At 39.0% G+C, this 26,195-nt stretch overlaps 2 protein-coding genes across 4 annotated transcripts; one reads left to right on the top strand and one right to left on the bottom strand.

The window, feature by feature from the left end:
- The first annotated feature begins 4,566 nt into the window (after positions 1-4,566).
- On the top strand, positions 4,567-8,279 carry LOC127874421 (uncharacterized). 3 transcript variants are annotated; one of them, XM_052418743.1, is made up of 3 exons: positions 4,567-4,713; positions 5,828-6,094; positions 6,137-8,279. In XM_052418743.1, exons 2-3 carry the CDS (start codon positions 6,032-6,034, stop codon positions 7,439-7,441), a joined length of 1,368 nt encoding a protein of 455 aa, XP_052274703.1. In that variant the 5' UTR covers positions 4,567-4,713; positions 5,828-6,031; the 3' UTR covers positions 7,442-8,279. The 3 variants fall into 3 exon arrangements, with proteins under 3 accessions (XP_052274703.1, XP_052274696.1, XP_052274694.1); XM_052418736.1 differs by having other exon boundaries at positions 5,828-8,271; XM_052418734.1 differs by lacking the exon at positions 4,567-4,713 and adding an exon at positions 5,317-5,442 and having other exon boundaries at positions 5,828-8,271.
- A 1,934-nt stretch (positions 8,280-10,213) lies between these two features.
- Positions 10,214-24,257, bottom strand: LOC127845327 (5-hydroxytryptamine receptor 2C-like). Its single transcript, XM_052376572.1, has 3 exons — positions 24,125-24,257; positions 10,517-11,906; positions 10,214-10,456 (listed from the first exon to the last, which is right to left on the bottom strand). Exons 1-2 carry the CDS (start codon positions 24,255-24,257, stop codon positions 10,681-10,683), a joined length of 1,359 nt encoding a protein of 452 aa, XP_052232532.1. The 3' UTR covers positions 10,214-10,456; positions 10,517-10,680.
- Positions 24,258-26,195: the final 1,938 nt, after the last annotated feature.

Raw genomic sequence — 26,195 nt, 5'->3', positions numbered from 1 at the left:
GTTAGAAATCCCGGGTACGTGTTAGTATATTTACCCGGGGCACATGTAAGTATACTTTTCAGTACCCGGGGTACATGCAATTAGTTCCCGAACCGACAATGACCAATCGAGCTAAGCTAAACTAAGACTGTTTTGATATTTTAAGGTAAGCGCAGTTGTTGGTACACGCGCTTCTCGCCTAGGCGATCCGGGTCAAAGAACGTAAGTGTGGTTGGTGGTCACCATACCGGACAGTTGGGTCCTCCAGGTACTCGGGCTTGTTCCAACAACCCAAACCACTGTAAAGTCGTCCCAACTTTCGAAAGTCAAGTAAGTTAACCCATTTATGCCCAGTGGACTCTCCCATCCTTCTAAATTGGATCAATTTATTTCCAAAATTAGGGGTGTCAAGTATATTTATTTCTATATTTAGAATATTTCCTAAAGAAATTCATTTAATCAAACAGCGCAGACCCAGATGAGAAGCCGCATTATGCGGCGTCTCATCTGGGTCTACGCTGTTTGCAATGTCCTTTTTTCAGGACGCTAGGCATAAATGGTTTAATGAAAGTGCTGGAGCATAATCCGTGCTCACACTTAATGCAGCTTCAGGCGCGGAAGGACCTCATTAACTTCTTAAGGTAGTGCACCTCTAATGATTTCCCGCGATTTCTTCGAAGGTTGAAGAGCCTACTATTAGGTGCCGTAGCCTAGTGGTTAAGGCGATAGACTAGAAATCTTTTGGGATATTCCCGCGCAGGTTCGAATCCTGCCGACGACGTATACTTTTTTGCGACGCGTTTTATTTATTTTCTAACGTAATTTGATTTAATATGGCATATAAGCTATATTTATTTTTAAATATGTTGCAATTTTTATGCACATTTTTCAATTATTAAAATTAAAACAACGTTATGGCGAAATTGGGTGATTTACTGTTGAAAATACGAACCATGCATGTTGCATTTTTATTTTTATTTCAAAAAGTAAACGGTAAATCTGTCTAGTTCTTGGTATTTTTGCTGTATATAGTGTTTCTATAAAAACTAAGTTTAAAATATGACTTAAATGATACTATTTTGAATTTTATGACACTTTGTTTTTAACCGACCCAATTTTTACTTGGCTGAAATCACTTACATTTCATGGTGCTCTTCCATAGATAAAAATTTGTAAAAAATAAATGTCTGTAAAAGAATACTTATTTCATCTTGTTTAAACTTTAAACACCTTTACAGCATCTGTACACACCAACTGCATGCCCATATTTGGAAATTTGAATGAATTATGGAACTTTTATATACCCCAGGGGTGAAAATAAACTGGACAAAAGCCGAGCGTGGGGGTGGTTTTGAAAAAATCGGTATATTTTTTTAAAAAGCATGGAAAGCCTACCTACAAATTTGCATGTAGTTCAGTGAAATGATGCTGATTAAGAAAATAATTAATTAGATTATATTTGGATATGTGCCCATTAGAGGTGCACTACCTTAACTTAGTCTGCCTAAATGATCCGCTCCAAAAGAATCCAAATAACATAAAACACAATATATTTTTTAACGTTATACTATAGAATACATATTTCCAATGCATAATACCTATCCTAATTTATGTGCAAGTACACATGCGTTAGGGTTATGTCCACGTCTATTGTGGTTGCAGAAGTTGTCTAAACTAGTTCTGAACACATCATTGTTATGCCAAATAATCAGACATAACGAAACCGTTTCACTTAAAAAGCATTAACTTAACTATTTACATATCTAGTAATAAACGTTTATAGACAGAAAATACAGAACTTTGTATCTATGGTGAACAATTATGAGTGTCTAATATTCTCGCTATCCATTTATCTCAGAGTCTTTAGTTGGAAGACATCTATTACTCTATAAGTTTATGTGTAACACAATTATGTTCTGTTCTGTTCTTTAACAGTCTCTGTACAAAAGAGCGTAGCGCGTTATCCGGCTCCGCTCCGACCGGTATTCATAAACTCGTTCACAAACTTAAGTATAAACAATACACTGAGACCTAAGAAATATTTCTTTAAAGTTTAAAAAAATACAGGCTAAAAATGGAGTTGATGTCATTTACACCTTGTTCTAAACAAAGAATTCAGTAGTGTCATTTGAGGCTTTAACTGCGATGGTAGACATAACTTTCAAGCAGTATTAAATCAAAAACTTTTTAAACAATATTCTTTATTATCAGAGGCGGTTCCAGGATTTCTGTTTAGGGGGGGGGGGGATATTGCACAATTTGATGGGGCCCCTGGTGGGTTCAGGGCAAAAACCTGCTACGGGGTCCAGGGGGCGAAGCCCCCCGGAATTCGCCCCCCCCCCCCCGGAAGCTCCATGATTGTAGTGATTTTGAAGGCTTTGACAATCACTTCTCGAGCATTTCATGCCTTATGAACTTTCTTCAAAGTACCTTCTTATAATGCCAAAAAAGTGCAAAGTTTATATGTAATGCGGATAAACCGGGCGACAATGAGTCTAAAGTTAAAACATTTAGCTAGTGTCTGTGATAAGTGGTAAATGTTGTGTACGAAAAAGAAGAAAAATAAGTTTAAATTGGTGATTTAGATCTAGTTAAGTAATAAACATCAAATAAATTTACTTTACTTTGGCGATTTTATGAACCGCCTATGATTATAGACTCAAATAAGAGAATTCGTTGGTTCAAATTTGCCTAGATAAGCGCGTGAAGCTTAATAGTTGTAATTTGGAACGCTCCAGTCTGGGTTTTTCCGATATTTTAGCACGCGCGGTAGGTACAAACAAAGGCCGACAAGCATATTTTAAATGAGAGTGATTCAATAATTTCTCTTTTCGCTGAATATTAAACATCACTTTTTCTGCTCAAGGTTCGTTATCGTTGATAACAATATCATGATTAAATCATTTTTCTTTAGATTAACTAATCTCGATCGTGTTTAATTTAATACTATGTAACACGATATAATGCTGCAGGTACATGTAAACAGCTTCGGTCACGTAACTATGTCATTGCATATTCTGGGCGTAGGCCTGGGCATACAGTTTTAATGGAAGTTTGTCTACGAAACTACAAAGACATTGACTCCACCGTATATATAATATACTATTCAAATATATTTAAAATCATATAGACAAGTACCAAACAACACAAACCTTACTATCCTCAGTCCATTCGTAGTACTAGAACTAATATATCGTTCCATACCAGTTGGCTATTAAGATGGCTATTGATATAGCTCTATTGTGATGCTTTTCTTTAATCTAATCTGAAAAGTAAAGAAAATTATTTGCTAAAGTACAAGACCTTAAGATTAGAAGGCACATCACTAACGAGCTTTACCATACCTTACTTTTATTTGCTATATCTATAAAGCATGCCGAAAAAAAAGAACATGAATAATGTTTTTCAGAAGAAATATTGCATATGTTAAGCCGTTTGTATAGGTTCCTTCATTACCATACAGCTGACAAAGTCTGTTTTTCATGTCTTTTAAGGATGTTAGCTACTGGAACCATTCGTATAGGCGGCTGTACATCTGAACGGTGTATTTACAATTTAATCCTGTATTAAACGTCTGACATACATGTATATCAATATTAGATTTGTTATGTGTAATAATTAATATTAATAGTAGTAATAACAACAATAAAAGAGTTGAATTTTGACATTTCCTAAAAGAAACACTACTGTCGTTCAAATACTTATTATCAACTACTGAATGGGAAGCAAATGGGATATCGACGTTACAGGTCATTACTGTATTAGTGACAATGTTTGTACCTCCCGCGCGGGCTCAGAAATCGGAAAAACCAACAAGCGCGCGAGTTTCGAATAAAATCTTTTGGGATGCACTGTTTCTAAACGAAATACACTTGAAAATATGTAAACGGAATCCGATTAAAATCAATCAATCAAAATTAAAATATCGAAAAAAAGATCGTATTTTTCAGGGCGTTACCAATATTGTGAGAATTGAATGAGACTCTTTCTGGGAAAACCGGGCTTAATGCATGCGCGTAAAGTGTCATTCCAGATAAGCCTGTGCAGTCCGCACAGGCTTATCAGGGACGACACTCTCCGCTTTTCAAGATGTTTTTATTGAAAAGAAGTCTCTTTAAATGAAAATAAAGATTAAGGAGGAAAGTCTCGTCCCTTATAATCCTGCACAGGCTACTCTTGTCAGACAATGAACGCAAATGCACTACTTCCTGTTTTCTCAAAACGAGGCTCGAATTTTGCATTACTTCCTGTTTTCTCAAAACGAGGCTCGAATATGCGCTTTGCAAGTAAGTATTGGATTCTTTGTTTTGTGCTCCAATTGTTAAGTTTTGTTTTATCTGACCTGGTTGGTAGATTTCAAAAGATTTAAATAAAATCACATCTGTACCGGTTAACCGGTTTTCCCATTACATCGCTATTGTTAAGTACTTAGTACTTTATATAATGAATGCACGTCGGGATTTCCTTCAAGTAAGTCACTTGAACTGTAGTGACCAATCGAGCGGAGTTTCGCATATATTATTATTATTTTTTATCCGGAAATCCTAATCTCATAATTGTGTGGCGCGGCTATTTTCTGAAAATCATATAGATTAAAATCGAAAATGAAAGCTTCCTTCCGTATTTCAAAAAAAAAACATGCGTAAAGCATTGAATTCATTATTGTAATAAACAAGGAAATAATATAAGATTGTAATTATATGTTGAGATTTCTGGGCAGAGGATCGGACGAAGGTTAGTTAAATCGATAGATATGTTTTTATTTGATTCATCTTACTTTACTTACCTTTATTTACGATGATTTAAATTTATCGCTAATCACATACTGGTAAACACAGACTGGTAAACACAGACTGGTAAACTTTCGTTCATAACGTTTTAAAAAATGAGCCTCGTTGTGGGAAAACGGGGTTTAAAGCATGTGCGTTAATTGTCGTCCCAGATTAGCCTGTGCATAGGAGAATCGAGTCGACATTTCCATTGTTTTTAAAGTCTAGTTCCAAGAAAGTCTGTTCATAAAGTAAATCCAGCAAAGGTGGAAAGTATACATGTAGTGCCATATTTACCTGTGTGCACTACACAGGCTAATCCAGGGTGACACTTTTAAGCGCATGCATTAAACCCAGTTTTTCCAGAGCGAGGTTCAAATATAATGCACTGAAGCTGAAGAATTTGTTTATCTTTCCTTTCCGATATTTATGTAACGCATAATCTTTTCGTACTGAAGACCCCGCCCCCCTTCCCTCCCTCCCCCCCCCCCCCCCGCGACCACCCTGTATCGAACATATCCGATCTCACGTGAGGGTATTTATTTTGACGGAGATAATGTTATCATAACGATTGTAGACCTATCATAACAACGACGGGTATCACTGTGAATGTTGATCATATATATATATATAGGTTTAATTTGATTTCAAGCAAAGTGTTGTTCCTGTTTTCGCTGTTGATTTATTTTCGCAGGTATATCATTTTGTATGTGTTAATTTGAAATATTACTATTATATACATTCGGATACAATTTTACCATTTCTTCCTGTTTTGTCAACCAGGAACTGACATGAAAAAATAATCGACCATCGCGACCTATTTAATTGTACAGCTATGTCACTATGCATTGTATACATGTAATTTATCCAGGATCGATAATTGTGTACTAATTACTATACGAAGCAAAATACGCCGTATATCGATTTCTGGATTTTTAAAAAAGCACTGCTGTCAGTGTTCTATATTTGTAATATTTGTTCATTCGACCGTCTTAAAGTACAGCTATAAAATAAATATCATACGTGTATATTATTTGTACGTGGGGTGTTTTGTTCACGAACCAATTCTACCTTTTCAGAAACACTCACAGCGACTTCTTTATAGAAAACACACCAGCATAGCGCGTATCTCTACATCCAGTATTGTCAGCGCTCTAAAAGGTGCTTACATTATAAACAAGTTTCCTTTTTCGCACGAATCAAAGAGGTGAAATCAAGGACTTTCCGCCTTCAGAGATTTCCTTGCTTTAAACGTTGTTCTGTCAACCCTGCGCGGCGGCGTGATGGGACCGGATCAGTGCGAGGACTGTTGTTGCGGCGGCATGATGGGACCGGATCAGTGCGAGGACTGTTGTTGCGGCGGCATGATGGGACCGGATCAGTGCGAGAACTGTTGTTACTCGTGCGTGTGTGGCTCGTGCGGAGTGGCCTTCTGCTGTAGATCCACGAACAAAACTCGCATCCAATTGCTGTGGGTGTCTCTTATCCTCTCCACGGCTGCCTCTTGCGTCATTCTAGCCTGTGTCGTCTACTCCCCGTCCAATCTCAGCGCGAGCCCGTCCGATATGCGACCCATCACCAACAATATCAATTTTCTCTTCTGCGAAGAGGTTGTGGTCACATCAAGTGGTCTCCCTTTTGACGGCTACGTCATGTCCGCGCATGCGTTATCCGAACGGACTGTGACGAACTTTACACAGACCACGGCTGTATTCATAGAGCAAGGGTCCTTTAATTACTTGTCGATGTACCTGCTGAATTACTCCCGCATTGAACTGCGGTTTAACTCCCAGATTGCAATGACATTCTTTCTGATCAAAGGCACCTCTCAATTCCGGAAGTGGCAGCATGACGAAGACTGCGCGGACTGTTACATTGATAAGATTGCTTTACAACCTAAAAACTTATCACTGTTCGCATTCTCAGTGACTGCCGATGATGACTATTTCTTTGTTTACCGCGCTGCCTACCTGGAACAGACATGGGTAGATATTTCGCTGAACATAAATCGGTCAGTATTCGTTCTAGATCACACACCGCGCGCCTGCCTGCTGCAACAGGAGTGTGATCTGCTGCTATCGAAGCCCGATGACGTGGTCGTGATATCGCTTCAGCCCGGGAACCTCGGAGAGTTTAAGCACGCCAATCTCACCACGAAGTGCGCGCCTCGCATCTGGGCCTACCTCGTGCTGCACGGACTGCCCGTGCTACTGATCGGGGTGTGTCTAAGTGTTATCATACAAAGATGTTGTTCTAGCCCTTCGGGCACACCCGATGAGCGGTCCCCGCTGCTGTACTCTGCCGGGCTGCCGCCTGACTACAACACTATCACCGCCTCCCCTCCAAAGTACGAGGACATCATGCATGACGACAGCCCGCCGCCGTATGCGCAGGTGGTCCGTGATCTGGGCACGTATGGAATCCAGGCGGACGGCGCGCAAACACACTCGCACGGAATGCAAACGGAGACCTCTCACAGACATTCGTACGGAATTCAGGCGGATTCTGACGTGCGACCGCATGTTCACCTTCCTGTCGGGACCACTCCGCATGGTCACGCCGGGATACATGGTGGGTTACAAAGCACTTTAGCTGCAATGTCCGGGTACCATAGAGGTCCAGCGAGCAGTCACAGACCTTGCGATAATAACATTAGCCGCGCGACTCACGACAGAGTCAGAAACTCGCTGTGAAGTCGAGAATCAAACAAAAGCTAAATGGTGTTCATACTCATTTGTTAATTAACATTTTAACAAGCTTCTAATATATCTATACTATTTAGATTGTCATTCTTATCGATGCTCAGGACAAATTTACATTTGTTGTTCGTGTAATGTACACATATATCTATTATGATTGTTATGTTTGTTATAACCTGTTAAATTTGTGTTTTTGAAATACATTGATTTAATACATAAACGTATTTTTTCAGGCCCAACAATATGTACATCAAAGTGAGTGTGTGTCCCGGGTAACAAAGTCCCGTTCTGTCTAGAGATGATTGCTATCTTATCGCTAGACAAAATAAGTTAACTGTCTGTCCCATGATGTCTGAGTTTACAGCCTGAACTTTGTTTCTGTTCAGCGCAGTATCTACAAACATTGTGATAGCCTGTGTCCAACCCAGACACTGGTATTTATATGACTAATCCTTGTTATTTATAGGTGAATCATAGTTATATATATAGAGAGAGAGAAGTTCAGAGAACATTGTGTGTAAACTCTATAATTATCGTATAGAAAACACATGCATATAGATGCACATGTCCGAGATACTTTAAAGTCAGTATTACTTGTGGGACATTGACCCATTTATGCCTAGTGGACTCTCCCATCCTTCTAAATTGGATCAATTTATTTCCAAAATTAGGGATGTCTATATTAAGAATATTTCCTATAAAAAGTCTTTAAAGCAAACAGCGCAGACCCTGATGAGACGCACCCTCATCTGGGTCTACGCTGTTTGCCAAAGCATTTTTTCTAGACGCTAGGCATAAATTGGGTAAGTTGATGAAAAGAAAATTGTGGAGCACTAATAATCATGACGAATTTTAAAGTACTCAAAACAGATATCCAAAGAAACGTATACACGCTGAGTTGTCACTGTCTATTTGCTTGTTTACTTAAAACACTTTTCTAAAAGAAACTTTGTTCAATGTATTAGTTAGTAATGTTATGTTCTTCACGTCGTTATGTATAGACAGTAATTTAACCCATTTATGCCTAGCGTCCTGAAAAAAAGACATTGCAAACAGCGTAGACCCAGATGAGACGCCGTATAATGCGGCGTCTCATCTGGGTCTGCGCTGTTTGCTTAAATGAATTTCTTTATGAAATATTCTAAATATAGAAATAAATATACTCGACACCCCTAATTTTGGAAATAAATTGGTCCAATTTAGAACAATGGGAGAGTCCACTGGGCATATATGGGTTATATTAAGGGATGGTCTACTGTATGCCCAAATCCTCAACACCCACCCATAATTCGCATATACAACTGTCTGAAAAACGTACACATTTTAAAGGGACATATTCACAGATTTTAGAATGTATTGAAGTTTGTCATTAAATGCTTCAAATTGATACATCTAAACATTGGAAATAAATTGCTCCAGTAAAAAAAAGAATAAAATTAAAGAAAAGAAAAATAAGTAATTCTCAAAAGGGCTCGAACTACTGACCATTGGAGTAAAAGTCTTACACTTAAATCACTCGGCCATCCGAGGTCGGATAGTGAGTGTTGTATTGAGGTCGGATAGTGAGTGTTGTATAGAGGTCGGATAGTGAGTGTTGTATTGAGGTCGGATAGTGAGTGTTGTATTGAGGTCGGATAGTGAGTGTTGTATTGAGGTCGGATAGTGAGTGTTGTATAGAGGTCGGATAGTGAGTGTTGTATTGAGGTCGGATAGTGAGTGTTGTATTGAGGTCGGATAGTGAGTGTTGTATTTTATGCTTTAATTTAGTTATCCTTGTTATATCACAAAATATAACGATAACATCAGCACTCTCCAAATTATTCAATTGTTTCGCGTTTTTTATCGCTCTATCATTTTTAGGTCTTTAACTCGTCAAACGATGCGTATAATTGATATTTTCGAGCATAGTCAATGTTTATCCTAGTAACCTTTCCTCGCAAATATCGTAAATACAACGCAAATTTGCAATACTGAAACATTTTTTTCTCTAATTTAGTCAACTTATTAAAACCTGAAAAGTTCCCTTTTAAATTTCACATCCATCGATTTATAGAGACGCAAGTTCGTTGGTACACGTCATCAGTCAAATTAGTGGGGGTTGGGGTCTTTCTATATCCTGATTGGTCATTGTCGGGCTAAATGTACCCCGGGTACTCGTATGTATACTTAAATGTACCCCGGGTACGGAAATATACTGAAACGTACCCGGGAATTCTAGCGCTAAAGTGGTCATTGTCGGCTAATTTTTTAAAACTAATTATCTTCATACATATGTCAATATTGTGTAAAATGGCCTCAATATTATTTAAATTTCTACTCAAAAAGCATGTTGAGGAAAGCTTTTCTCAAAGAGAATTTTGTTTAGTTTTCAGTAGCGCATTTAACGACATAGGATTTTTGCCGGGAATAAAACTCGGGTAGTCTAAATTGGCCGTGTACGGTTTAGTATATTTTTAGTATAATCGAGCCTTTGTACACGTATATATGCGGAAATCAATTGCTGGCACTGTCACGATAAGTTGATGAGACGTGATTCCACTGTCCTACCTTCGTGCCAAAATATTAAGCCAATAGTATTACTTGGAATATGCGTGGGGAATGCATACAAGTAAACACTAAACAGTGAATGTTTTATAAGACAATTAGGAAATGAGAATTTTAACTGCATAACAAATAACTGCTTGCTAATATATGTCTTGTCTTTTTTATTTCGGATAATGACAATAACAGTTTTTAAATAGAAAGCAAGTATAATAATTTCTTCGCTTGCGTGAATTCTTTTTAAAAGTTTAGTACCGTTGTTTAAAGTGATACATATTTTGTGAACAGTTTATATATAACCCATAATAAAATGATCGAAAGGTAATTGTATTTTACACTATAAAATTTTAGCATAAAATAGACATTTTGCACGGAAAGCTTTTTTATGTGCTCAGTTCGATAACTGCAAAATGAGCACATGCAAGGTATTTAAACACTTGTGTCTTCGGCCCCTAAGTCACTGTAGACCTCTTTTATTGAAATGTTCATCTTGTGGCTATAGCTGGAAGTCACTCAGTCACTGTAGACCTCTTTTATTGAAATGTTCATCTTGCGGCTATAGCTGGAAGTCACTCAGTCACTGTAGACCTCTCGTATTCAAATGTTCATCTTGCGGCTATAGCTGGAAGTCACTCAGTCACTGTAGACCTCTCGTATTCAAATGTTCATCTTGCGGCTATAGCTGTGGCCACTCAGTCACTGTAGACATCCCGTATTGAAATGTTCATCTTGCGGCTATAGCTGGGGGTCACTAATACGGGGCGGTCTTGCCGCCCATAGTCACAGGTCAGAAACTTTGCGAAGCACCTCTTGAAGGTTTTGTTGAACATTGTGTAGATGATAGGGTTGATAGTAGAACTCGCCCAGCCTAGCCACGAGCACGTGGACACGAGAGTCGCAGGCACGTTGCAGCGCGCGCACATGGCGGGAATCACGTTGACGATGAAAAATGGCAGCCAGCAGAGTAGGAAGAGCGCAAAAACGAGGCCGAGCACCTTGCTGGCCTTCTGCTCCGTTCTTACCGCGGTGCGGTCTTTGTTGCGGTCACGTGCAAGGTTGAGTATGCTGGAGGCCTTAATGAGGAACTGCTTGTTGATGATGTCTCTAAAGGAATGTCTGCGTGAACTGTCGCCGCCCAGTGTGAACGATCCACGTCGTGGTCCGTGATCGTCGTCGTCAGATAGATCACTTCCGCTGAACGAATCCAGCGAGGACTCTATGCCAAACCCTCCCGGCACAGCAAGAAAACAAGAGTTATGCACCTTGATATTTTGCCGTTCGTATGCACTGTGTTCGGCACTTCTGCCGGAGATTGTTTCACACGACACTGAATGTGACAGTATGCTCGGTACACGGGTGTAGCCGTTCTGCAGATTGGAATTGTTATTCAACTTTTCTCGCTCGATAAGTTCGTACTGGTCCGGATTGTGTTCTTCGCGTGTTCTAGGCTGCTCGCTTCGCCGCACCGAGCTCGTCCTACAGCGCCGGATGATGGGAGCGCCTCCCGCGGACTCCGAGCTTCTGCGGTAATCGCAGCGTTTGGACTGCTTGTAAAGAAGGCGTACAGTCAGGGCATACGTGATGATCATTATAACAAGTGGGATGAAGAACGCCAATATCGATCCGTAAATTATGAAGCCATTATGTTTGAGAGTGCAGTGATGCTCGTTCAATATATTTAACTCGTCTAGCGCACCAAGAACAGTGACGGGGCTCGATATTAAGATGGCCAACAGCCAGATGCAACCTATTTTTGCGATCACGATAGACTTCGATTTGTTTCTGGCGCGCAGCGGGAACTGGATGGCGATGTACCTCTGTACGGAGATACCGCACAAGTGGAGGATTGATGACGTGCACATCATGACGTCAACGGTGACGAATACGTTGCACATGACCGTAGTGAACCGCCAATAACCTACAAAAATAATTTCGTGTAGACGTGGAAAAGAAAACATAACCGATTACACTATATGGCTCCTAAAAATGTATATTTAGCAACCAGACCCCATCCCCCACCCCCACCCCCTCCCAAAAAAAAAGAAAACAACAACAACAACAAAAAAGCAACAACAACACAGGGTAAACTTTGCCTATACTCATTTGTAAATGCGGAAAAGAAAACATAACCGATTACACTCGATGACTTCTGAAATAGTCAATTTAGAATCCCAGCCCCCAGCCCCCCTTTCCAAAAAAAAAACAAAGAGTAAATTTTGAAACTTTGCCCATACTCGTTTCTTTCAGTTTATTTTAGCCCCGACGTTCAGTCAACTGTAAACTAAGTGAGCCTTGTTCTGAGAAATTTGGGCTTAATGCATGTGCGTACAGTCCGCACAGGCTAATCAGGGACGTCACTGTCCGCCTAAACTGGATTTTCGGTAAGGAGGGACTTCATTCAAACTAAAAATACCATAAAAGCGGAAAGTGTCGTCCCTGATGCACAGGCTAATCTGGGACGACACTTTACGCACAGTTTTCTCAGAACAAGGCTCAATTTATATTCGTTGACATGTAATTTCGTAGTTTAAAAAGGACTTTTTGGACACGAAAACTGATGGATTACTAATTTTGGACAAATATCGAGAATTGCGTCGCTCATTATCCGATGCGTTTGTGTTCAACTCGTATATCGGTAAACCAAGAAAAACAACACAAATTAAAGCCCCGCGAATAAAACTTATTTTACAGTAATCGATAATACTGATACTGAAAGATACTGTTTTAAATACATACCCGTAGCCAGGGGGGGGGGGGGGGGGGGGGGCGTTGGGTGCGTTGGCACCTAATCTTTTTGGACGAGAAAGAAATTGTACTCTAAGTTGCACCCAACTTAATTGGACGCAAACACGGAAATTTATTTTTTCCAGGAAACCAAAGAGTCTTCGTATATGAGCGTTAAAATAATGTTGTATTCAATATGCGACCGACAGGATTCCATATAATTATTTTTTTCGATTAAGTAATTTCCAAGATTGTGCGTGATTTTTATTTACAAGTTTTAACCGTAGAATTGTTGAAATCATTAGAAGTAGTGAAAGCAAAATTTTAGAAGATCTAAGAAGCCGGTCCCCTCAAAATGGAATTGGAATCTTTGTTACAAATAGATATTTGTTTTTTGTATAATGCAAAATTATTAATCTGGCACTCTAATCCGTATACAATCGATACTTATTTATAGATATTTGATACTAAATGATTGTTTAGTAACTTTTGTAATCGTTTTTAATGTCTGTTAAAGCTATAACTGCAAGAGATATCATTACAAAATGTTGAAGCCTACTTATTGTGGGTTGAAATCCCAGTCCAATAACCTTTTTCGAAAATTATCTAAATGGATGGAAAAACAATTTGATTAACTTGAATAAACAAATAATCTTATAAACAAGAAAATACATTTTAGGTGATTATTAGTTTTTGAATGACAAGAAAACAAATCATTGTAACAAAGCAAAAATAGCTTTTTTTTCTATTTACCAAAGACCTATAGATAACTATAGGTCTTTGTATTTACCAACACTTAATGGCATCTGTTCTGCTCTACATACAGAACTTTCCACAATGTTTTAATTATGTCAAACTTGACACTATGAATGTCCTACTCTTAAACAGTTGTTAAAATGAATTCAAAACGTTATATGATCAGCTGGACGTTCACGTTTACTTTTCATCAACTGTGACGGATCTTGAGCATATAATGGGCAAATAAGTACATCTTTTTGCTTCAACGTCCTGGTATACATTGTTTAGGACGTTGAGACCATAGGGCCAGTAGACTGTGGTTATATGGTCTTAATGAAGCTTAAAGTGTTCGTATGTTTCCGAAATTCGTTTTGAAAAAGATAACTTATTTGTTAAAAATAGTTGAAAAAATAAATAAGTAACCAATTATACCATTTGGATTTGTTTTTAGAATTGATGCAGATTAGAAAAGACCCAATATCGTTAATCAGTGTTTGCTGTACAATACACTATTAGCACGTTTTAAGCAATGCTAGGCCTCTGGTACTATCCATAGTAGCAGACAAATAATTGATTTGTAAAAAAGTCAAATATTTCCATTTAATTTGCTCGATTTATGAATGGTAGAATGTTAGAATGGTAAAACACACCAATTTTATCAATTTTATCAATATTCCAAGATTCCAATAAATAATGATATTTTATACCGTTCTTATTGTTGATTTCACATTCTATAAATTTTTGTTGCATAGGTAAACAAAGTGTGTGCGCGCATACTTGTGTCGGGTTAAACACCGTATACAATGATGTATTCCCATGACTGTTCGAAAAAGGTGGTTATTGAAAAACGTGGTGGGGAATACATATTCATGTAGATCAGTCACTGAGTATGGTCAATAAAAGTGAATTTTCATATAAAATGCTCTATAACTTTAGTCTCTGAATACATTAAAAAAAAATGACCAGAATGCAGGAGTTTACGTTTTAACATCCCCTCCCGCACATACTTCCTTCTCCACTTCGTTGCTCAATAACAATCGTCTATGACAAAAATTCGCACCCCCCATTTTCAAAACCCTGGCTACGGGCCTGAATTGTGATAATTAGTTTAAAGGTTAGAAGACATTGTAATCTGAATGTTATATATAAACTGCTTTGTACTGGTCGTGTTATAACTGTTTATTTGTGTTTATACTTAATCAGTTAGGGTTTATTTTATGTAAGTACAATTAATAAGTATGGCCGTTTTACATGTGCAGCATCGCAATTTTCACAGCAAACTATGATATTGATTTTGATGATGTTGATGCACCATCCCACGATGATGCACAGATACAAGTCCATATTTGTATATCCATAATTATGATCACTCCCTAGAAACATAGGACTAGAGATTACTCGGTCAGTGTTTAATTTTACGACATCCCGTTTGTGCCATCGTCTCTGTATGGAGTGATTTTAAAGTCGATACTCTTAATAACGATGTTGCTAACGGGACAGTACGATGACGAAAACGCGACAGTACGATGACGACAACGCGACAGTACGATGACGACAACGCGACAGTACGATGAAGATTACGCGACAGTACGATGACAATAACGCGACAGTACGATGACGACAAAGCGACAGTACGATGACGAAAACGAGATATCACGAAGACGATTACGCGATAGTAAGATGACAAAAACGCGACCGTATGATGACGACAACTTGACAGTTTGATGACTCAAACGCGACAGTACGATGACGACAACGCGACCGTACAATGACGACAACGCGACCGTGCGATGACGACAACGCGACCGTGCGATGACGACAACGCGACAGTACGAGGAAACGATACTACGAAAGAACGATGATGATAATGCGATTTATTTCGTGCTATCGCCATCGTGCTGTCGCGTTAATGTCATCTTACTGTCGCGTTGTCGTCATTGCACCGTCTTGTAAGCGTCATCGTGTACCTTTCGGTTTATACGCGCATGCTTACAATAAACACACGACCACGTGTTTGAGGTATTTTAGCCGGCAACCGTAACCATGGTATTTTCTTGGTCGTGAACGTGTCAAGGGAGACCTTTTTCAATCATATTCTTACTGATAGATGTAGCAAAGACGTATACATGCTCTTTACTTCTTGATTATAGAACGCATTTAAATGTTAACTACAATGATAAAAATTCATTCGCAAAGTTGTTTGTTTCAGTTGTTACAATTACAACACACAGTTTGGATTTATTAAATTGAACATTGTTGAAATTGAAAGTATAGTATCCTATCTAGTGGTCGTATACAATATGCATGTATACAATACAATAGAATCCATGCACATCGGCTATCGTTAAGACACTCAGAATCATTAGACAACGACAAGTAAGTTAAGGTACTCACATACTGAAATTATTGTACGAGCTTCAACATGTGCGTTCAATAATGTTCACACACGTCTTACATTCCCTTTAAACTGAGATGGTCCCTGTTCATTTAGGTGGAGGAAACATACTTAACTGGTGAGAAATAACTTTTATGTGCCTTGGCACTCCAAGGCGATACTACTATGATGATAACACGACATTATGACACGATATTATGATGGCGATTACGCGACAGTGCGATAACGATAACACGACAGTAAGATGACGATAACTAGACAGTGCGATGACCAAAACGCGACAGTTCGATAAAGATAACGCGACAGTAAGATGACGATAACGAAACAGTGCAATGACCAAAACGCGACAGTTCGATAGCGATAACGCGACAGTAAGGTGACGATAACGCGACATTACGATGACGTTAACGCGACATCACGATGGCGATGACTCGACAAAACGAAAATACAATGTTCATACGCGGCGATGCGACAGAATGATGATGATATCGCGAGATTATTTTGCATTGTTAGCTAGGTACTGGCGTAGTATCGTGTATTCCTCCTCGTACTGTCGCCTTTACTGTCTTATCTTCTTTAAGTGTACTTGTTTTTATTTCAAGACACGCCGTTCTTTATAGAACAAGACAATCTTAAGGTTAATAAATACACATGTTTTCAAGAAAAATTAATCCAAAGCTATACATGAGCCGCACTCTGGGAAAACGGGGCTTAATGAATGTGCGTTAAGTGTCGTCCCTGCATTAAGTGTCGTCCCTGCGTTAAGTGTCGTCCCTGCGTTAAGTGTCGTCCCTGATTTGCCACTGCATCTTCTGGAATTCTCGTTTAGACGAGACTTTCTTCAAACAAAAACTACCATGAAAAGGAAAGTTTGAATGCGATACTACTATGATGATAACACAACACTATGACACGATTTAATGATGGCGATTACGCGACAGACGATGACCAAAACGCGACAGTTTTATGACGATAACACGATAGCACTATGATGTAAATGCGAAAGTACGATGACAATCGTGTAGACTCAACAGGCTAATCTGTGACGACACTTCACTCACATGCATTAAGCCCCGTTTTTGCAGAGCGCGGCTCAAATACAGTCACTTCTTCAAGAAAACAAGTCAGAAGCAGTACATGATGTTGGTTATGTTGCGGAGACATACTAATCCATAATATTGCAGAACATTGCAACACTTATAAAAGTGCATCGCACAGTGGACCATCAACACATTTACGCGTAGATTAACCCATTTATGCATAGCGTCTAAAAAAAAGTGTGGCAAACAGCGTAGACCCAAATGAGACGCCACATGATGCGGCGTCTCATCTGGGTCTGCGCTGTTTGCTTAAAGGAATTTCTGTAAGAAATATTCTAAATATAGAAATAAATATACTAGACATCCCTTATTTTGGAAATAAATTGTTCCAATTAAGAAGGATTGGAGAGTCCACTAGACATAAATGGGTTAAACATCATTCAGATTTGGATGGCTGCTAATGACGACGACTTAATCCGTGCTAAGATTGGCCAAGACGGTCACCAACTATCCGCGCTAGGGTTGGCCAAGACGGGAAACAACTGCAGTGTACTTTATACAATATGTAGACTCCAGTGGAGACATCTCTATTTATGCATCCGGTAACTAGTATTAACAGGGGGGTTTATGCCAAAGTATGTAATACTTTATATATAGTACAGACTTTCGCGTATTGTACTTGCAAAATAAGAAAGTATTAGTAATTAAATGGCAAATATTCCATATTAATAATTAATAAATTAGCTATGTCATATTTTAAGTCTTCACTTGTATACTAATCCACGGTAGAACGGCCGGAGTGTGCACGCACATAGGAAGTAGCCTTACTAACCCACGGTAGAACGGCCGGAGTGTGCACGCACATAGGAAGTAGCCTAACTAATCCACGGTAGAACGGCCGGAGTGTGCACGCACATAGGAAGTAGCCTTACTAACCCACGGTAGAACGGCCGGAGTGTGCACGCACATAGGAAGTAGCCTAACTAACCCACGGTAGAACGGCCGGAGTGTGCACGCACATAGGAAGTAGCCTAACTAATCCACGGTAGAACGGCCGGAGTGTGCACGCACATAGGAAGTAGCCTAACTAATCCACGGTAGAACGGCCGGAGTGTGCACGCACATAGGAAGTAGCCTAACTAATCCACGGTAGAACGGCCGGAGTGTGCACGCACATAGGAAGTAGCCTAACTAATCCACGGTAGAACGGCCGGAGTGTGCACGCACATAGGAAGTAGCCTAACTAACCCACGGTAGAACGGCCGGAGTGTGCACGCACATAGGAAGTAGCCTTAATAACCCACGGTAGAACGGCCGGAGTGTGCACGCACATAGGAAGTAGCCTAACTAACCCACGGTAGAACGGCCGGAGTGTGCACGCACATAGGAAGTAGCCTAACTAACCCACGGTAGAACGGCCGGAGTGTGCACGCACATAGGAAGTAGCCTTACTAACCCACGGTAGAACGGCCGGAGTGTGCACGCACATAGGAAGTAGCCTTATATGTGCTGTGCAGTAAGACAGTTTAATCCTTTGCATGCTGGGTAATTTGTCGTCTGCTAAAATGTTGTCTGCTGAATTTCTAAAATTAGCATTTTCTTCGATTTTTTCAAAGAATACTATCAGAATAGCAAACAGTTTGGATCCAGATGAGACGCCACGTTCTGTGGCGTCTCATCTTGATCCAAACTGTTTGCAAAGGCCTTCATAATTCGGTTCCCGCACTGAAAGGGTTAATAATATACATTGTACATGTTATTTAATACAGCCTCTTCTTTAACTTCCTGTGACGATAGGATAATTTGAATCTCCCTAAAAGTCGACTAGTGTAATTGTAGGGAAGAACTTACAAGAATATTGAGCATAACCTCTTTAATAAAGCATACGTTAATGTATAAACACACTCTAAATATATGCAGGCAAACTATTAAGCCGTGTCGCATGTGACAACATTTCGAGTATTTATGTCAGATATTTTGTTCTTGGTACCGGGCGATTTAAGTACACTCATTTGTACTCGTGATGGCTAAAAGACGCGAGAAATGGCTATGATGCTCTCACCTGATGCACGAACTATTGATCCAAACACAAGTACGCACGTACCCGAAACAGATCGAAGTCTCAGCGGAACACATCAAGGTGGTATTGTTTTAATTGGTGTTGGCCTCATGTAAGCGCGTTAGCTTTTGTGAACACGTGAATACGATTGTTTTATTTTGTGCTGGCGTTACGTTAGCGCAATAGCTTGTGAGGAACATGTGCTATTTACGTTCTTTATTCAACATGACCAGGGTCATTGGTAAAGGTCGTTTTTATGTCTAAGTAATGTCCTTTAGTCACGTAATAATATAACTATGCTATTAACATGTCTTTTAAGTAGAGTAGGCGTATATGCAGCTGATTAAGTGTGCATACATGTATATCAGTAACGCATTTCTACATAAACACCAGCATCTAGCTGTCTATACTTTCTCTTCAACTGCAATTAGTTAGAGGTAATGAAACACAATGCTGTATTTAACTTATGTCACTTAAAGTGTAAATTTGACATCGTCCTGCAGGGCTACATGTCACTACTACTGTTTATATGGCATCGTCTGACATGGCTATAATATAATAGTATTACAGTATGTCACTATTAGTCTTTATTTGATATCGTACGGCTGGGCTTCATGTGACTATTACTGTTTCTATTGCATCGTCTGGCAAGGCTACGTGTCGCTATTACTGTATAATTATATGACATCGTCCGGCATGGCTACATGTCACTTTACTGTATATATGACATCATCCGGCAAGGTTACATTTCACTATTACTATACATATAACATTATCCGGCAGGGCTACATGTCACTGTGCATTAATGTATGGCATCGTTGGGAAGGGCTACATGTCACTATTACTTTATATATGGCACAGCCCGAAAGTTCTACATGTACCGTATATTTGACTACGTCTCGCAATGCTACATTCCACTATTACTGTATTAATGGAATCGTCCGGTATCGCTAAATGTCAATAATTTTTCTTATATGACACCGTCGGGCAGGGAAACATGCCACTACAACTGCATATATGGCATTGTCTAGCAGGGCTACATGTCACTATAATTGCATAAATGACATCGTCTGGCATGGCCACATGTCACTATTACTGTATATATATGACGTCGGCCGTAATTATAGAGTGCTGATTTTATGGGAATAACTAATTCAAATAAGGAAAATGTATTTGGAAGAGAACATGCTTCAATTTTTCTGAAGATATTTTTTTAATTATTAATCCAATTTGTACTATGTGATATTATTAAGTGATGACACAATTTCAATAATTCCTAAAGAAAGTGGATATATAGGAGTCTGTATATTTCAAGCATATACGACATAATGAGTCGTCATGTTTCAAGCATTTATTACATAACACACGTCATTTTTTTACCCCATTTATATAGCGCCCTTTTCATACAGTATGTGCGTACAAAGGCGCTTCACAGTTTTTCCCAGATTACTGGGTCATAAGTCATCCGTTAACATTTTGGCGCAGTATGCAGCCACGGCACATTGGCTTATTTCCCTCACAGGTACCCATTTATACACCTGGGTGGAAAGGAGCAAGTGTGGGAGAAATTTCTTGCTCAGGAAAATTCCAGTGGTCAGGGCGGGATTTGAACCAGGGCCTCTCGATCTCCAAGCCAGCGCCCTACCATTAGATCACTGTTCCCACAATGTTCCCATTTTTCAAGCACCTATTGCATTACAAACCGTCATGCTTCAAGCACATATGACATGATGGAACATTTACGGCTATATACTCGTGTTGTGATTTTGCCGAAAGAAACCATTTTGCCGGACACAATGGATTATGGAGACGCACGTTTGTTACAGTCTACTAAAACTAATATACACGACTATAGTTTGGTCATATAGGTAGCGCTTATGATAGAAGAACCGGGCTGTGTCCGATCAGCACGACGCAGTACCTTGTCCAATGAACACGACGCAATTTTGCGATGACAGAAAATTGTTTGAGTTTCAAATCTGAATAAAGCTGCTACATAACGCTAAATATAGTTACGAGGGCAACCCGCTTGGCGATAATTGCATGTGGTCTGCTAAGAGCGGTCGCGGAGTGTTGCCATGTTTTGCGGTTATGTGACATCCGTACAATGTGCGAAAATACTTCATTACTTGAAAGATTAGAACTGTTAAATGAATAACGCATCATTCGATATATCCTTAACCTTAAAATAGGTTCGAAAATATTAATTATAGAACATATTATGTAGGAATTTTTAAAGTCACCCCGTATTGTTACACGAGGAAAGCATAAAACCGCAACAAAAATAAATATGCTACTTAAACCTATAGGCGGACGTGAATCCAACCATTCACAGTCACTTATTTCTGGTTGCTATGATCGTGGCGATATGCGGTTCCAGACCAAATATATGATCATAGCTATGTGTTACTTTTCCGCATATATGGTAGAAGCTATGAGTGCTTCCTTACAACATACCACATCGCCATGATTAGTGTTATCTTACCACATATGACCGTGGTTATGTACGCTGTCTTACGACATATGTGATAGTAGTTAAAGGTATTGCCTTACTACATACCCCGGTATATGATAGTACTAAAAGGTATTGTCTAACTACATACCCCGGTATATGATAGTAGTTATAAGTACTGCCTTACTACATACCCCGGTATATGATAGTAGTAATAAGTACTGCCTTACTACATACCCCGGTATATGATAGTAGTTATAAGTACTGCCTTACAACATACCCCGGTATATGATAGTAGTTATAAGTACTGCCTTACAACATACCCCGGTACATGATAGTAGTTATAAGTACTGCCTTACAACATACCCCGGTACATGATAGTAGTTATAAGTACTGCCTTACTACATACCCCGGTACATGATAGTACATGTAGTTATAAGTACTGCCTTACTACATACCCCGGTATATGATAGTAGTTATAAGTACTGCCTTACTACATACCCCGTTACATGATAGTACATGTAGTTATAAGTACTGCCTTACTACATACCCCGGTATATGATAGTAGTTATAAGTACTGCCTTACTACATACCCCGTTACACGATAGTACAAGTAGTTATAAGTACTGCCTTACTACATACCCCGGTATATGATAGTAGTTATAAGAACTGCCTTACTACATACCCCGGTATATGATAGTAGTTATAAGTACTGCCTTACTACATACCCCGGTATATGATAGTAGTTATAAGTACTGCCTTACTACATACCCCGTTACATGATAGTACATGTAGTTATAAGTACTGCCTTACTACATACCCCGGTATATGATAGTAGTTATAAGTACTGCCTTACTACATACCCCGATATATGATAGTAGTTATAAGTACTGCCTTACTACATACCCCGGTAAATGATAGTAGTTATAAGTACTGCCTTACAACATATCCCGGTATATGATAGTAGCTATAAGTACTGCCTTACAACATACCCCGGTACATGATAGTACATGTAGTTATAAGTACTGCCTAACAACATACCAATATATGCCTTCCTATATACCCCGGTGTATGATAGTAGTTATAACCACATATAAATGAAAGTGGTCGTTGCTTTACCACATACACGATCGCAGTAATGTGCGTTGCTGTACCACATATATGACTCTAATTATGTGACCTCCACATATATGATCGTGGTTATGTATTTTGCCTTATTACATAAATGATATTTGTTATGTGTGCCACCTTTACATATGTATGATCATGGTTATGTGTGCCGCCTTTACATTTGTATGATCATGGTTATGTGTGCCGCCTTTACATGTGTATGATCATGGTTATGGGAGCCACCTTTACATATGTATGATTATGGTTACTTGTGCTGACATACCACATATATTATCGCGGTTTTGTGTGCTGCGTTGCTAAATATGATAGTGGTCGTATGTGTTATATGTGTTGCCTGATCACAAATTTGATCACGGTAATGTGTGTTTTCTAACCACATAAATTATCGTCTTGATGCGTGCTGCCATACCATATTTACGATCGGGGTGATTTGTGCCGTATTACCACATAAATGATCAACGTTACGTGTTTAAACTTACCATATGAATGTTGTCTGGCCACATATATTATCATATTGGTGTGTGTTACCTGCCCACAGAAATGGACATCGTTACGTGTGTAACCTTACCGCATGTATGTCGTAGTTATGTATGTGACCCTGTCCACATACGTACATATAGAGGTGTGTGTTACCTTACCACATATATAATCGTCGTTATATAGGTTGCCTGACCACATATGTACTCATAGAGGTGTGTGTTACCTTACCACTTATATAATCGTCGTTATGTACGTTGCCTGATCACATATCATGTTGTGCTGATGAGTTCAGCCTAACTTCATATATCCTCGTTCTACTTTGTTCTGTCGCTTATTGTTTTGTGCTGATATATGTTGCCTAACTACATATAACTTCGTTCTAATCTGTTCTGCCTTATATAACGTTACTTACTCGTGTGTCCTGCCTTACCAAATATATCTTCCTTCTGTTTTTTCTGCCTTACCGCTTATTGTTACGTACGTATGTGTTCTGCCTCACCACAAATATCCTCGTTCTAATTTGTTCTGCCTTACCGCTAGCTGCTTCGCGCTGAAATATATTGCCTTACCACATATATCTTCGGTCTAATTTGCTCTGCCTTACCGCTTATTGTTTCGTGCTTATGTATTCTGCCCAACCACAAATACCCTCGTTCTAATTTGCTCTGCCTTACCGCTTATTACCGTGCGTATTTGTTCTGCCTTACCCCATATACCTTTGTTCCAATTTGTTCAACCGTAACTCTTAATGTTTTCTGCTAATGTGTGTTGCCTTACCAAATATATCATCGTTATAATTAATTCTGCCGTATTGCTTATAGTTTCGTGTTAATTGACCACATAAATCCTCGTTCTATTTTGTTCTGCCTTACCATATATCATTTCATGTTGATGTGTTCTGCCTTACCATATATCATTTCATGTTGATGTGTTCTGCCTTACCACATATCAGTTCATGCTGGTGTGTTCTGCCTTACCACATATCAGTTCATGCTGGTGTGTTCTGCCTTACCACATATCAGTTCATGCTGGTGTGTTCTTCCTTACCACATATCAGTTCATGCTGGTGTGTTCTGCCTTACCACATATCAGTTCATGCTGGTGTGTTCTGCCTTACCAAATAATTCATCGATGATGCTGAGCGGCATGACTAGCAGACACACAAGGAGGTCCGTGACGGCCAGCGACAACAGGAAGTAGTTTGTGACCGTCTGAAGGCGCTTCTCCAGGGATATGGCCATGCAGACCATCACGTTTCCGGTTATCCCAAACACCACGACGACACCCAGTAACAAAACGGCCCAGTTTAAATCACCGGAAGTAACGCTTACATGCGAGTCGTTAGCGGAAGTCAACGTTAGATTAGCCCACACACTCATTATTCAAGCCGGTTTTAGTCATGAACGTTTATTAATCCGCATGACATGGGTCTATAAAAAAAATTACATGATAGCAACATTCCAAATTCAAGTATTATTTTTGACTTTGTTTTTATGTATATATTTTTTTTAATACTATTATATTTAATTTATAAAAAAAGTATTGTAACAAAAACTATTTTTGCTATACGCTTAACTTGCTCGTTAACGTCCGTCTAAATGCCACACACAATAACATTGTATAGTTACAATTAAACACGTCTATTAAAACACTCCGTATTCACTCATTAAAGACGAATTATTTGTCAATATTTCCGTTCAATGTGTCACTCCAAGCTATTGCTACAAAGATTTGCATGCGCAACTCAATCATCGACCCGGTCATCCAAGAAGTGGCGAGAGCTTCTGATGCCCTGTCCAATTCCAATAAAAGTTCAATAGAGATTTCTTCTTTCATAAATATCCGATCATAGTTTATATTAAGTACCTTTCGACGTCATTTAACCATGTCGCCTAGCGATAGAGACCACTCTAGTTTCCGCAATCATGTCGCTTTTCTTGATCGATGCAAATGATGAACTTGTACTGTTTATTGATTGGAGCCTCGTTACGGGAAAACTGTTCTTAATGCATGTTCGTAAAATGTCATCCCAGATGAGAATGTGCAGTCCGCATAGGCTAATCAGGGACGACACTTTCCGCCTAAACTGGATTCTTGTTAGAGTGACCGTCCAACAGATTTTAGCATGTATTGAAGCATGTCATTAAATGCTTTATATTGATAAATTTAAACATTTGACCTAAAAACATCCAGTAAAAAAACAAGAATACAATTTAAAAAAGAAAAAAATGTAACCCTAAGCGGGGCTCGAACACCTGACCCCTGGAGTCCTGGAGTAAAAAGTCTCCGTTTAGAACATTCGGCTATCCGTGCTCATATAATCAGTGATGTATTTTATACTTTATATAAGCAATCCTCATAGTTTCACAAAATATAACGACGACAACAGAACTCTTCAAATAATTCAATCGTTTCGCGTTGCAACGCTTTATAATTTTCAGGTTTTTAAATCGTCAAAAGATGCATATAATGGCTATTTTAGAGCATGGTAAATGTTTCGTATTACTGTTTCCTCATAAATATCATAACTAAAACGAAAATTTGCGAATCTGAAACAACTTTTTGTAATTGTGTTTTTTTTACCAAAAACGTGAAAAGGCCCCTTTAATGCATGTTCGTTAAGTGTCGTCCCAGATTAGAATGTGCTGTCCGCAAAGGCTAATCAGTGACGTCACTTTCCACCTGAACTGGATTCTTCTTTAAAACGAAAAACACCATAAATGCGTTAAGTGTCGCAAACTGCACAGACTAACTCGAGACGAATTTTTACGCATTGCTTTAAGCCCAGTTTTCCCATAGAGCGGCTTAAACGACTTGAACAGTTTATTAATTCCAGTCAATTATAATATTTTAGTGCTGAATCGCCAAAGGACTCTATCAATCTCGGCACGTGTATGTATGTTTGTCGATATGTTTAAGATATATCGTTTTTGGTCGTTTGCGGAAGTCAACGCCTATTGAGAATGGAAAATCAAAAATACGTATCCAGAGTGCAAGCTCAACGGGGTTCACTGGGGTTTACACACGGGCCAAACAGAATGTTAACACACCGTTACGAATTTTTTTTCAAAAATGTGAGGTTATTAAAATACATTTGCACAAATATTTTGTGCATAACAGACAGCTTTTTCTTGCATTTTGCGTCGATATTTTTAAAAAATTTAGGCGTGTACATAAATGTGTTACAC

This window comes from Dreissena polymorpha, chromosome 1, assembly GCF_020536995.1.
Source record: "Dreissena polymorpha isolate Duluth1 chromosome 1, UMN_Dpol_1.0, whole genome shotgun sequence".
Taxonomy (NCBI): domain Eukaryota; kingdom Metazoa; phylum Mollusca; class Bivalvia; order Myida; family Dreissenidae; genus Dreissena; species Dreissena polymorpha.
Note: the sequence above shows the minus strand (reverse complement) of the source record. Positions and strands in the feature narration are given on the sequence as shown.